At 44.8% G+C, this 15,179-nt stretch overlaps 1 protein-coding gene across 2 annotated transcripts in view; it reads left to right on the top strand.

Annotated features, from left to right (window-relative positions):
* The first annotated feature begins 155 nt into the window (after positions 1–155).
* LOC146189636 (uncharacterized) overlaps positions 156–15,179 on the top strand; it is an 18,271-nt gene continuing 3,247 nt past the window's right edge. The window contains exons 1-7 of one of the 2 annotated variants that reach the window (XM_084604398.1): positions 156–784; positions 868–924; positions 2,093–2,207; positions 2,449–2,543; positions 5,660–6,101; positions 8,340–8,534; positions 12,184–12,371. In XM_084604398.1, the coding sequence (XP_084460524.1) occupies positions 617–784; positions 868–924; positions 2,093–2,207; positions 2,449–2,543; positions 5,660–6,101; positions 8,340–8,534; positions 12,184–12,371 (1,260 nt within the window). In that variant the 5' untranslated portion in view covers positions 156–616. The remainder of the gene's footprint in view (positions 785–867; positions 925–2,092; positions 2,208–2,448; positions 2,544–5,659; positions 6,102–8,339; positions 8,535–12,183; positions 12,372–15,179) is intronic. The other variant, XM_084604399.1, reaches the window with a different exon arrangement.

Genomic DNA, 15,179 nt, shown 5'->3' on the forward strand with positions numbered 1-15,179 from the left:
CGCGCTGCTTCCCTACCAGGTGGCGCCAAATGACGCCCCCTTTCCTCTTTTTCGTTTTTTTTTTTAACTCTCTCTATTTTTTTTATTTATGCTCAAGATCTTCAAGCACATTTCTGCTCTCTTTCTTTCTCTCTATTTACTTCTCTGTGCACAAGAGAAAAGTAGAGCATGGGAAAAATAAAAGAAAAAAAAGTCAGTTGAGGAATTAAAGAAGGCAGAAGAAAAAGAAGAACGCCAATCGTGCAGTATGTATGATTAACCACCGTAGAGCTTAACTTTATGTAACCTCATTTCCTCTTAACTCTGTGCCTTTACTTCTCTCTCATCATCATCCTGTGACTAGTGACATTTCTACTTCCTACATGCCTGTGAGTCAATTTAACATCTGCAAGATCTGCAAAAGGTGAAACAAAAATAAATGTCAACTTGTCATCATTTGTAACAACAGGCACGTGGTGCGCGTCGCGCGCAGCATGTGCGCGCGCGTTCGAGTGCTTGCCGTACTTCTGCTTCTGCTGCTTCAGTTACATTCTAGCCACTGCACTTCAGTCCACGACTTCGTCAGTACATATACCTTGCCTTGACTTCGTGACACTGGGCCACTGCTTCCCGCGAAATGGATATCGAATATAGCCAGATAGTTGAAACGCCGCTGGATTTTCACGAAGCCGCTGAATGTCAGCCGCTGCCTTGCTGGTGCCGCGGCCGCGAGCTGATCCCCCTAGAAGAGCTGCCTTTATTCCAACTATTAAAGAAAAAGGCTGCAGAAAATCCCGGCTTCTTGGTAAGTAATTCGTGTTAGCTGGGTCCATTCAGCTGAGTCCTTTAGTGCATTTCTGTTACTGCATAAATTTGCTGATGTCCCAGGATCGTGACCATGCAGCGGCCGGCGCCGGGAGAGGACGGCCCATCAACGGCAGCTCGGTGAGTGCAGTTGTGTTGGTCTGTGTTGGCGTCTGTTCGCGTAGAAGTGGAGGAGGAGGCTAAACTTTATTCTTGTCGACAAAAGTACTCAAGCGATTGTGTAGCCTCATCAAATGGCCATGAGCCCGTGGCTTGGTTTGCGGGGTTTAGCGTCCCAAAGCGACTCAGGCTACGAGACGCGCCGTAGTGGAGGACTCCGGAAATTTAGACCACCTGGGGTTCTTTAACGTGCACTGACATCGCACAGCACACGGGCGCCTTGTTTTTCGCCTCCATCGAAAAGCTGCCGCCGAGGCCGGGATTCGATCCCGCACCCTTGGGAACAGTAGTCGAGCGCCGTAACGGGGCACTGGCCCGTGGCGCTTAAAGGCCCGGACAGTACGTGCCATGTCGGAGCTAAGCAAAGCTGCCTCCCACTGGTCCGGATTCGAGAGCTGCAAGCCTGGAGAAAGGGGGATCCTAGGGAGTATGTGGGATAGAGTGGCATGTTGGCCATATAGTTTACAGTAAGGGGAGTAGACCCCGGGTTTGGGGAAGATGTTCGTTTGGAGATATGCCTCAAGCATGCGCGCGATGGGATAGAAGAGTATACCTAAGTGGTCGTGGATGGTGATGTCGTAAAATGTAACCATACGATATCTCACTGTACGTTCGGAGAGCGGGCAGCACCTGCGTAGGTTATCTCAATCCTTTGCTTAGACTCATTGCACGCAATCGCACTAAATAGGTTGCATATGAACGTTGCTTATATGAAACCTATTGTCAATGCTTATATGCAACAAATTCACACACAGCACTAGGACATTACATGGCTCATTCCTCATAGGAGTCGAAAAATGACCGCGCTGTGTTGGTATGTGGTGCTTGGAATGCTGCTGAATGCAGGATCGAATCCAAGACAATTTTCGATGAAGGCGAAGTGCAAAAAACGCCTATGTGCTTTGCGATGCCAGTGGTGTTTCGCCCAGGGGAGGATGAACGTCTGTGTTCCTGTTTTGTTCACTAGTGGTACTCAAAGATAGAAATTTTATTTTGCTAACTTATTAATGCGGTCACTGCATGCACCTCTAGCTGTCTGATATTGGCAAACAGGTAGGCACCATTGTGGCATGTTGGGTTGAGCACGTGGTGCATTAATTGGTACATTAACCTTGTAATTTACGTGCAGCATCCCATCCCAGATGACATGTCTGACAGCAACGAAGATTTTGTCGGTGCATACTGGAACCGGCAAAAACCACTTCGTGCGCCCACCTTCAACATGACCTCGAAGTTCGTGGAAGGTAAACCTTTGTACTTCTGCTGTGTTGTGAACCACTGGCGGTGTGCAGCTTTTTACAGTGATGACTACATGGTTGGCCTGCTCCAAAGTTAAATGGTGCTGTTGTTTTAGAAACCAGCTGTCCACTAGTATAACAGTCAGATTTTTCTAGCCCTGTATTTGATGCTTGGCAGCCTTTACTGATTGTGTATCGAGAAGCCCAGCATAACACGCAGTTGTCTGTTCTCTTATGATCTGAACAGCTGATGAAGAACCCAATGGCCTATTAGAAAAGCCGGCTGATCCAGAACCTGTCATAAAGCCCATGCCCAGGAGGGGTATTGCTGACTCGTGGAAGGTACGCTTGATTTGCTTGAGCTCTACCCGACTGGTCGCATTCATTTCAGCTACAGAGCTACCAACTGTTATTTCAATATGGCTTCCTTAAGCATAACTGTACAGCTGTTGTTTGGCGAGATCATGACCAGCCTGCACAGCTGCCCCACTACACCTGAAGGTTGTCCTGGGTCACAACACCCACACGTGCATCGTAAAATCCCAACAAGCAATTCGTCCTTGTACCTCTAACCCTAACTTTCAGGCCTGTTGGCTGCTTCAACATTGTTAGTGCCGCACTTTGTTTGGTTACTTTTCTGACTGCGCTAAGTCTTTCTGTTCACTGTGTGCGAGTCTCTCGTCCAGGTGTACCTGTGAGGCAGCAGCTGTTTCAGAGACCTTCCTTTTTTCAACATGATTTGATTTCTCTGCCTTTTTATACTTGGTGCTATTGACAGAAAAACATGTCATTTAATTGTGTTAAGTCAATAATGTGCATGCCAGGATCACCCTGACGAACAGCAATCCTATCAATGGTCATTCGGTTTGTAACCATGACGGATTCCTTGCTAACCATTGTTCTTTTTCGAGGCTGTTTGTGTACCTTTTGCATTGCTAGCATGATGCAAGCTGCAAGGGCACTTCTTTTTGCTTGCTTTCACAATTTCATGCTTGGCACCTTTATAACATTTATAACATTTACAAGTTGTCAGTGGTCTGATGCAAGTACTGGTTGCTTGAGAAGACGTTCCGAAGAATGCCAGTTGTTTAGTGTGCATCGTGTATTAGCATTATAACGTTCATTCATTCAAATTCGATGGAAAACTTTGTATATGGCTTTAAAAGCAGCACTGAACCTGGCATATGTGAAAAAAAAAAAAAAAAAAATTACCATTGTTCATTTTGCTGGTAATTTAATAATATAATTTTATCTTACACTTTTTTTTTTTTTTTTTTCAACCTGAATTTGGGTCACCAAGTTTAAATTAGCATAACATCTTTGTCTGGAGCCAAGAGTGGAGCAGAATTTTCTTTCAGTGTTGGGAGTGGGCCTCAGTGGGTTATGTTGGAGGCATAGTCGGTCTTGATGTACTAAGTGCAATGTGCTGACGTCTAGCCTGGGCAGCATTTCTGTACAAGTGCCGTACCCTAGCACTGCCACATTTGTGGGGGCCAAAGAGTGTAAGCTAGTGACTAGAAGCAGGGCTGTGCACGCTCTACCATGTTGCATTAGAGGAGACACTGTTTGATGCATGAATTCATCCAGCTGAATTGCTTGGTCTTGTGTGGCCCTAAAAGACTGTTAATGGCGCATAAGCAAAAACAAGGAAAACTATGCTAGAAAATGTTTATATTTTGTGTCATAAACCCGTCTGTCAACCGCCGCCCCTATTGACCGACACACCTTCCACTCATAATCGACCAATAGGAGCAGGGCTAATTTAATGTGACCTTTCTTGTGATTGTTGCTTAATACGGCCTCCACAATGCTAATTTCAACACCCTGTTTGCCATTTCTGAGAAAAAAAAAAAAAAGAATATGCAAATGTTTATCAATAAAATAAATAAATTGTAAACACTTTTTGGGCAATTTTCAACCTTTTCTTTGTAGCTACAGCTTATGTGCATTGTTTGTGCCTAGTTTCGTAAGAAGGGCTTTGATTATAGCTTTGCTACAGAATAATTTGATTACTATTTCTAGCGTCTCATTCCTCCTTAAGTGTGTGTCATTCAGTAGTCTTTTCGAGCTCACTGAGCTTGGCAACTTTTGTGCGTTCGTGAGTGAGGGAATCCTCTATCAATACAGCACACTGCTTTCTTATGAGTGGGTTTTGGTCTTGTCCCTTTTCCAGTAATTCTTCCTTTCTTCCTTTCTCTCATCACCTGATTGATGAACAGTTCCACGGGAGGACTCTTAATATGCTGTGTTGCTTCTAGAATGGCTTCTCTATTGTGTCTGCCGTTGATAGCTATACAGCAAGGTTATGCAATAGTTCTATCTGTTGAACATCACACAAGTGTCTGGTCATATGGACAATCGCTCGTGTGACTGGTAGGTCATGGAACCGATTTGAACATGCAAGGTGGTCTTAGACAGAAAAGTTTTATTTAGGGCATCACAGTCGTGAAATTTTCAGGGGACTTAATCTTTACGTGCAAATTCTAAACATGCCAGTGAATGTAAAACAAGTTTTTATACACTTGCGTAATATGTTATGTGAAGTCTTTGTTGTAAGCTAAAATGCTTGCCATTGGTTTTCCTTAATATCAAGGAAGATGAGATTATCCTGCCTATCACAGAACTTCAGCTGCTATAGCCTTTAAGCTCATAGTATTGTGTTAACTGCAGAAGTTATAGTTAGAATTGACCGACAGAAGTAAACATCCCTGACCTGTTCAATCTTCGGTCAGAGACTTTCAGACACCCTACCTCTTCTCTTGAAATGCCATTCTTAAATTAGCTGTCGTCCAAACTTCTGTACGCAGCCTCTAGTCACATTCTTCATAATGCTGACGCTCTTCCTCCTCATACTACAAAAACACTTCTTAAAGGGCAACTCCGGAGGTTTTTCGGCATTCACATATTCTGGTAAAAAAATTTCCAGTAATTTTTCCGCTGCACCTCGAGGCATTCTACCATATTTGGGTGCTGTGTGACAAGTCGATCGCGGGCAACTCGATTTTAAAACGTGCAGTTTTCGTGGCCTCAGCTCAGACGATTTCTGCGGGTAACACTGCGTTTGTGATGTCGCAAACATTATACCCGCTTTACTGACTACTCCCAGAGTAATCATAAAATGTTTTGACCTGTATTAGGCTATCTCAGGCATTTTATGTACTGCGTTATGATTTCCATACTTTATTTCCACCATCCAACACACATGCGAGTGTTTTTCTAATACTGTACATGACGTCACCGTTTCATGAACCGGGATGTCATTTCTGGCCATGGAACCAGTTTGGATTTCGATTTGCTGTTCTTTCCTTTCAAATATTGTTCCGCTTGGACTTTCTTAAAACGGCTTCTTGCATTGGATTCACCGAGGAATTTAATGCAATCAAAAAGTCAAAACGATGAATAAACCACAGGCGTTGCCCTTTAAACACTTTTTTTCCATCTTCTTTATGCGATTACAGAAGCGCATTGCGCAAATGATTCAGCCACTTGCAGAGCGAGGCATCCGAGCAGCCTACTCCAGCCGGGGAGCAGAGGGCAGTGCTCAAATCGGCCAGCCACCTACAGAGCAACACATTTCAACTACCTACTCTAGGCGGGTGAATGGCGCTTCCCATACGGTTAAACCACCCACAGAGCGATGCATTCCGACAGCTTTCTCCAGTCCGACAGAGAATGTTGCTGCAATGGCCCCTCCACCAACAAAGAAAGACATCCCAACAGCCTACTCCAGGTGGGCAGGAGAAGGAAGTGCTCAAATGGCCCAGCCACCCACAGAGCGATGCTATCCAGCCACTCACTCCAACCGGACACAAGGGGACCATTGTGGTGACTTTCCGAAGCAGGCACGTCGGCCCCCACCACCAGCACAGAGGTGTCAGTTCATCAAGCCATCAACATCTGGTGTGTTTCTTTCCTCAGTTGACAGGTTTGGTGCTTACTTTCTGCGTTCCTTTGCACAGGAGGAGCAGAAGCGATGAGACGAGTAGAAAGAAGTGGAAGAAGGCAGTGCTCGTAGCCTGAACTTTGAGTTTACGGAAGTGCTGTAAATTCTTATTAACTTGCAGCCTACAAACAAACATTTCTAGATAAATTGAGTTTCGAGACAAAGTATAGAGTGCAGTTTTCAGCATCTTCCTTGCACTTGGAAGGTTCTTTGTTTGATTCCCAGTGCTGATAGGTACCCAATCGGTTTCCTACCGGGTAAAAGATTTCTTCTGACTTGGTGCTTGTATCTTGTAGGATGAGAAGCTCGTAAAAAGATCACATTGGGCTTTCACTGCATAAGGTGGTTCTCGGTTTCTCGAAATAGACTTCCTATCGAGCCAAAGGTGAGGCTACCAGCCGCACCTTTTGAAAGCCCAATGTGGTCCTTTTTCAGAAAAAATTGATGCTGCAGCAATCTGGGTCAGCTGGAGCTGTGTGGAGCTGTAGCCTTTCAAAAACTCAGCCTCTAGTGTAAGGTACTCTGCGTACGCTTGTCTTTGAGCCAGGAATTGCGATGACCCATAACACTCAGTAGCAGGCAAAATATTGTTGCAGTGCTTAGACGGGGTTCTGACTTACAGGCATTCATTCATAATCCTCCCACAGATGGTAGCTTCACACTGTGGGTCTGTCGACCAAGCACATGAACTAAGTGTCCGAATCTGTAGTTTCTCTTGGACTGAGCAAAATTACTGTTGCAATGATTAGCCATTGGCAGAGCAAAACTAACCTCTCTCCGTTAGTCTAAACCCAGCTCACGTTTCCTACTGATAGGTGAACCATCCATTTTGCTTCATTTTTGCTTCACAATGATAGGAAAACCTAATATTGAAGGATCTAAAACAGGCATCACAGTTTTCGAGAATCTAAACCATCTCACTCTATTGTGCAACGCCAACCCTGCTACAGAAGCAGAGCACTTGATATCAGAATGAACGGGTCTCGAAAGTGGAACAGTTGTAGTCAACAAATCCGAGCATACTTTGAAATAGACGCTTGATCCTTCCCCTCTTTCGTCTTGGTTTTGGGCAAAGCTTTGCCCCTATACACCATCTCCTCTAGGTTTTTATCAAGCTTTAAAGTGCCTGAAATGCAGTGCAATGCAGTACTGCAGTGCATTCCTACAGTTGCAACGAATAAATTTTTTGTGCATAGTATCATGGCACTGTTTACTGGAATTTTCGCTCAGCATCCCACATGGGGCTGAAGCGATGAAATGGATGTGATACGATATAGTGCACACAGTGCATGTAGCCACTTAGTGTTGTGTGCTCGGTTGTTCTGGTGATAGACAGCAGACGAGAGTATACTACAATGCGATACTGTTACATAGACGAAGAAGTTTGAAGTGCACGCATTCCATTGGATCTGGTCTTGTGGCGCCTGCGTTGCTGTCCGCTGCCTGTGTGAACCTGCCAGAAGGTGTCCGTGGTCATGTTGCGGGTGTGACAATACGGAGTGAGCGCATGCGATTATACCACGGAGGTTCACTGCAACTAAAGAGGATTGCAGTGGACCTCCACGGTATGCTAAGCAACCATCTGCTCTACGGTGCCGTGATGCTGCTAAAAAATTATAGTGCTGTACATCAATGATTTGCTGGTAGAGCAAATTTTGCTCGTTAATCCATGGACTGACCTGCAGGCCATGAGAACCACTGGCTGAAGGTCTTTTCTGCAAGTTTCCACAGCCCGTGTTTCAAGATATTGCAATTTTATTGCAAGGTTTGCTTAGATAATCTTTTGTTCACTGTGCAAACATGGCAGCAAAGTTTTCTCTCTCTCTCTCTCTCGCAATCGAACATATGTTCATCAAGATAGATAAATTTGACTGAATGAGGGCTTGCTGTAAACACTTGTTTTCAGCTGATCAAGGAACAACAAACACATGAGGATGTAAAGATGCTATTACTATTGTGTAGCATAGATAAGTGGCCAAGATTTGAGGCAGTTAAACTAACAGTGGGGGTTGAAGTTGTCAGGGGGCTCTGATGGTGCGCTGCTTAACTTTTCACTCATGGCCGAAGGTGATAGTTTGTTGCGAGATCTGTGTATTTATGTGTGGCAACTAATTTCTGACCACTGGTCTTGCACATGGCAACCTCGCTTGTGCACCATAAAAATAGGCACACTACAACATGCATCCATTATGCAGGTGGCGACAGCAGCAGGAGGGCAAAAGCCCAGATGCAGGCCACCAAGGCCACCACCAAACGGGGTTCGTTCGATCCAAGCAATTTCATCCCCCCCCACGACCTCAGCATATGGGTCGCCTCCTTGTCTCAGCCCCGGCCCTGCGACCCTGACTCTGACGACAGTGATGACGACTACTACAAGGGGCGGCGGATTGGTAAGAAACAGCTGTGTGCAGTTACGCCACATTTTTTAACAGCTGCCGAGCAGAGGTAGATACACTCACAGTTGAACATTATTATAAGAGGGCGTACTGGGCTCATGCCGAAAAGTCGTCATTGCCGTACCCTACTTTGAGTGAGGGCTTTGAAGGACGAGTAAAAATTATGCCAGTGAAAAACATATGGCGCCTGCATGCTGTGACGACCGGAACCCAGAGACCTGATACGTCGTCACCACAACAGATGGTGCCTCTGCATTCTAGTGCAAACTGCACGTTTGTGCCAATTTCTCAATGCGGAAACTGCCGCAGGGGGCCACATGCCACTGTCACATCCTACTTAAGGTGGAGCTCAAGTCTCCGTTTAATTTTTTTAGTGTGAAATCTTGAACTATGCTCTGCGCCGCATTTATTTGCAGTGTAGTGAAAGCCGCAGAGCCCAAAAATGCCCGTTTTTCGCACACAGTAGAAATACTCCCTTGTTGCAGTTGGCACCTTGTTCTCAAAGCACAGTATATATGGTAACTGACATTTTTCGAAAGCGCTAAAACAACACGTATGGAGAACTTCACTCTTATATTTTACTCTTATAATTTGGGGCAAATTTTGGAAATGACAGTTAACTTTCAGAATCAGTTAGTGAAGGTAGAAACAGTTTCCTTGATTTCAACAAATATCTCGTTTGTTTGTTGTCTCATTTATGAAGTTTAATGTCCCAAAGCAACTGAGGATACTGTCTGTCGTTGAGAGATGCCGTAGTGGAGGGCTCCGGCAATTTCGACCACCTGGGGTTCTTTAAAGTGCGCTGACATCGCACTGCACACAGGCGCCTTGCTTTTTGCCCCCATCGAAAAGCGGCCGCCGCAGCCAGGATAAAACAAACATGTTGTTCACATGTTGTTACAATAGGCTTTTATCGATTCAGACATTTGTATAACAGATGAGGTAAAAGACCGCACAGAAAGCAGCGCACTAGCCTGTCAGGAGCACTGTCGTGGAGCCGCACTGTCTGGTGGAATGAAACGGTTTTCATTTAGCTTCCCCTCCATTGCCAAGAAAGCATGTTGCCGAGTGCTACATCACACTCTTGAACATAGCTATAGTTTTGTAAATAAAGCTTAAATCTACAAAAAAAAAAAAGGTGCATGTATCTAAAATGCATAGTAATTCGGCCATGTGTTTTACATGTCTGTAAACTTGGCCTGGGTCCATATTTCAAATTTGCATTATCGAAAGTGTCGCCATCTCTGCGACTTTGAGTAATCTGGTTGGTAGAAGTGCCGGGACCAAAAAGAGGTAGCCACTTCTGGTACTGGCGTTCCCACCAATCGTATGATTCAAGGTCAGGGAGATTTGGAATATGAATGCTGGCTAGTAGCTAATGCAGGAAGAACACTTGCTCAACAAAAACAGAAACCTTTGACTTTAATGCAAGCACTGTGCAACAGAGGAACGTGCTTGGTATACGGATATGTACTGGCAAGTGTTACAGTAAAAGTTCGCTAATTTGAACTCCACAGGACCGAGTGAATAGCCCCTCCTGCTTGGGACAAAGTATTGGTCTGCAGTATTACTAAATAAAAATAAAAAATTAGTGGATAGCCTCAAACTATCCGAAGTTCGAATTATCGAATAGCCTCGAAAAGAAAAAAAAAGTGGCTTGCATTATATGACAATGCATTTGGCGAAAAAAGGTCAATGGCTGCCTGCTTTTTGGACGAAAATAGCGTGACAATGATTATTTTTCGCATTCCCATCAATGCTTTCATTGCGTGCACGCTGCCAGGAGCGTCAAACCAGAACTGATTGAAAATCGTATGGGCATTGCCGGCATCTTTTGCGGTGCAACACTGTAGCAGTGCCTCCTCACAGGCCAATTAAGCCCACATTTTTGGGTCGCCACGTGGACATAAGCATGGAAAGCGCCCGGTACCGCCAATGATTGACTGAAACGCTGTAGAAATGCGATCAGTTAGCTGGCTGATGTGCGCGGCCGATAGCCGCAGTAGCCGCGTGCACATCAGTGCGTGTGGTCAAGTTTGCAAATTGCAATTCAGGTTTGAGGAGTGCTATTTTTGCTGATCATTACACTGTGCCAGTCGCGCCTGGACACGGCCTAACCGATGCGAGACCCGTTGCGCACGTCCAATGCCATAGCCTTACATGGGCATTGGCAGGGACAGCTTTTCCATATTGAGAAGATGTATTTGTATTTGCAAATTAACGAATATTTACTTCCGAGTCTCGGAGGTCACTTGGAACAGGGACCAGGTAGCTGCCGCCGGCGATGCCGGCTGCCGTGCCGTTCTTAGCGCCTGTTTGTCTTTCACCCATTCTTCCATTGTTTTAACTGGTTCCTTCCTTATTCTGGAGGTGCACAGCCTCGTAACTATGACGCCCTATTATGGGAACGTTTCCTTGGCCATGCGCCGAGCGGTAGGCTGCACAGGCGCCATGGGGCTATAGTGCGTAGTTCGAATTATCTGTGGCGGAACCGGCTCGTGTTCGAATTTACGGGCTTTTTCTTTGGAGCCTTCTATGAAGCTTGGCCGGACCAAGCAGTGCAGTTCCGAATTATCTGAAAATTTGAACTGACAGGCTTACGCTTTAAAAACACGGCAAAAGAAGGGGAGGGGGGTGCGCTGCGTTTTAAGTATAAATTGGTAAAAGATTAAAAAAAAAAGATAGAGCAAAAGTCACACAAGATATCAAGTGCTTACCATTCCTTTGTTTCTTACGTCTTTCTGCACTGGAGGATTTTCTTTTCATTGAGTTTGTTTTCCTCGTGAACATGAACGTAGTGGTTGGCGCTGTAAACAGTATTATCAATACCAACTGAGCACTGTCGCCTGTGTCTGCCTTTATGCCAGAACATTGCGAGGCTGATCGTGGGAGAAAGTAGCCTCTTCTAGTACCATTTACCATTGTTTTATTGCCGGAGTCCATTTATGAAAAAAAAAAAAAAAAGTTTTTTTTTTCTTTTCTTTTTTTACTTTTAATATGCACACAGTCAACCGCATTTCAAAGCAGGATAACTAGCCCTACTATTTTAGGTGACTTGGATTTTGTAAAGCTGTCGAGCTCACCTTGACGCAGCATATACAATACCATCATAGCTATAAACGCCGAGCAGAGCAGTTCTTTCACATTTTTCAAAACTTTCCTCCTTGCAAAACACAAAGGCTGGCAATCCAGTCATCAATAACAAAGGGGGGAAACTTTAGAAATGTTTCTTCAGCCCTGTGCAGGAGCGTTTGAACGTCATTATAATTCACCCTAAGTTGCACGCAGTAAAGTGGAAGCTGTGAGTGCTGGGCAATCGATCTGTGAGGTTGGCTCGAAAGCATATGAGAGCAGCGCTTTTGTCGATGCTATTGTGCTGCGCCTTTATTTTCCATTCCTCCTCTGCAAACTTGTGGGATGAGGTATAGGTGTCACTGCAGTGTATGTAGGTATCCGCTTCAGGATGCTGTGGCACAGCAGACTAAAAGTGTTGTGGTTGCACTGTTCACGTTAAGCGCTGCTCGGCTCTTGATCATTGCTGATGAAGTAGCCTGGAAGCTTGTGGAAGGCACAGTGCCCTCTAAGTGGCGCACAGTTAGTGACGTCAAGAAGCGAGTTCTAACATTGTTGCATTTCGTGGCAGCGCCTGCTGCGGAAGAATTAATAGACGAGCTGGACTCCCCATCATCATCGGATTCTTCTGCGGAGCTAACGGACGAGACTGGCAGCTCTGCTGGCAATGGTGTCACAATCGCCAAGCTGCCGGAGGGGACGTCGGCCAACCCTCTCTTTGTTTGTGTTGCCCGTGAAGAAGAGCGTCGCCAGGTCCATGTGAGTTGAGCCGTTTTTTTTCATTCTCAGTGTTTTAATTCATGAAATGTGCTGTCTAACAAAATTGTGTAAGGGTAGGCAAAAAAAAAAAAAAAAGCCTCAAACTATTTCTTGTACCAAGGCCAAAGCAGGGGCGTCATAGGTAGGTAGAATAACCAGACATTGTTAGTAAATAAATATTGCAATTACATATAGTATTTAATGGTTTGCAGTCTGCTGGGGATGTCCGGCACGTTTTGGGAATTATTGATGCTATTACAGAATTTGGTAACTAGCTTATTTCAGGTGTAAACAGACGATTGATGCATGTGCTCTGTATGCTCTGTATTGCAGGTGGCATTTCTCTTCGGGAGCAATGCCGTATTTACACTTATATAGTGCAAGGTGGGAATTGGGAATTTGAGGCATCGTAATAAGGAAAATAATATATTGAGATAATAGCACAACTCTTTCAAGCCAACTACAACCAAGTGCTCAGAAAATGAAACAAAAAAATTAGAGGGTCTCTTAGATGCCTCTTAAGAGGAGAATGGCAAAAGCCTGCCCTTTCTATCCTATAATTTGCCTCCCATCATTAGCCTCTTGTCGGCATTCGTTGCAGTGCTATATATAATTATAATTGGTTTACAGGACAAGAACGGCGCAGTATCTATCACACTCTCTCCGGCAAGTGTGAGTTTGGATGGTACACCATCGCTCCTGTCGCGTGGCGTTCCTTGGCGCGTGTTCAAGTGTGGCATTGCAGATGGCAGGGACGCATCCCGCCTCGGCCAATCAGAACGCCGCAAAAGCGGGACATACTTTGTCCACGACAGCACGAGCCATTAAAGGCTTTCGCCTTAAAATGGAAATCTAAGCGGCAGCAGCAACAGATATATATGTGGATATTACCCGAGAGGGAACAGTTTAAAAATGCACGCGGTATCATCGAGCAATTGGACACCATCGTGTGCCAAGTGTGCTTCATATTTAGGACAATGGCGACCTGGATAATGTGCTTGGAGGCACAACTATTATATGTAATTTCTAGTTATCTGCACAGCACTATGCTTCGCAGCAGCCCCCATTTACAAAGTGTTGGCGCTGAGTACTCTTTTTTTTTTCTTCACAGTTTGTTATCACAGACTCACTTTGTGTACAGTTTTGCTTGGCAACGAAGAAGTCTATATGAACGAGGCAAGACTTTAAACTAACCACGGCTAGCTTGCAGCGGGAAATCAAGTCATAAAATAGTGTTACTAGCATACCAACATCAGTGAGTCTTCTGCTCTGTTTTCGCGCCACCATGTAACATCGCAAAATCGTGAACGGCTCATGCCGGACTGAACTGACCTTTGTTGAAAGCAGACTGCCGCTAAAGCATACGCAGTACATGACAGCCTTCACTTGCAGAGAATGTCACAGGGAAGGAAAACTTGTAAATTTTTCAGTCAATAGCAATGCATGAGAAATAAAATGTGCGTGTCCTACACCTGATTAGGTTTATCAGGAATCACAGTAGCTGGAGATATAGTTATGGTTTTGGCATATTCGAGCGCCCAATTTCTATTGGCTATGTTGCAGCCATGTTGTCTGAGCAGTACATTATATGCGGATGTTGTTTGAAATGCTAAAGAATTTGCTGTGTTGATGTGGTTCAAGAAGGAACAGTGAGAAGAGGAGGCAGCATCGCATAGGCTTGGCTGTATGCTAGAGGGGCTGAGAATTGACCGAAATGACATTATGGTAAAAATAAAAACATCTGACCAATGCGCGAGATTATGGTTGAATGAAAAGAAAGAAGTGACTGTTTGTAATTTTAATTTGGCATTAAAAATCTTTGAAGCGAGCTGAAGCAACATCTCGCTGTAAAACCTTGGCACTGCCTGTGTATTTATGTCACCACATGACCACGTCTCGGTAAACTACTGTTCATTTGTTAACTGCATATTTATATTGCAATATCAGCAAATGTGATGACCAAGGACTAATATAAATCTCCCATCAGACAGTAAGATGTTTTTAGTACGGAGTAGTGTCAGTTTTCAGTTTCCACACCCAAAGATCTTACAAAGGCACAGTGACGCGTGCCTGGCTTTTAACGGACTGTCGTTGCTGCTTCATCTGAGAAATGTTGAACGATGTGGTCCCACCTATTGCTACTTCCCTATGCACCGCTTGTAGGGGCGCCACTGAAAGCCCTCTACTGGCAGCTGCAGGAAGCTCAGACGGGGCACATTCCACGGCTGCCCCATTGCGGCAGCAAACATGGCGGAAGTTCGCATATGTGATTTGTCGTTAGTGCGGGTGCGTGGCGCTAATTAATGTGGCAACAGAGTCCGAAAAGGAGGCGAACTGTTCAAAAGTGGACGCGTGTCTGAAGTCAAAGCTGTGCGGGATGACCCGACCCACATTCGTGTGAAATGCTTGCAGCAGACAAGTGTTACCAAGACTGGCTACGCGTATAGAACTTTCATAATGCAATACTTCTTTTTTCAATTGCCAAACTCTCAAAATATTGCCGTCACTTAACTCTTTCCCTATCGTGGGCAAAATGGCCGTTTTCTGTAGGTTTCAGTAGAAGTTTTTTTCTGTAAAAGCTATCATGTCTAAAATTTTATACAATACACGAAAAGAAAGCTAAATAGATTTGCTTTTTAGGCATACAACTTTGAATATGGAGTTCTGTGTTGTAACACACAATATAATTTCCCAAAACCAGGTTGTGGGGGCAATCGGACCATCAAGCGGACATTCGAGATGGGTATACCTTTTTGACCCACACTGATGACACTCACTTCACTGCAGCCGAAATCTCTCACTCGCAGT

This window comes from Amblyomma maculatum, chromosome 5 (genome assembly GCF_055883805.1).
Source record: "Amblyomma maculatum isolate TAMU_Amacu chromosome 5, ASM5588380v1, whole genome shotgun sequence".
Classification (NCBI taxonomy): Eukaryota; Metazoa; Arthropoda; class Arachnida; order Ixodida; family Ixodidae; genus Amblyomma; species Amblyomma maculatum.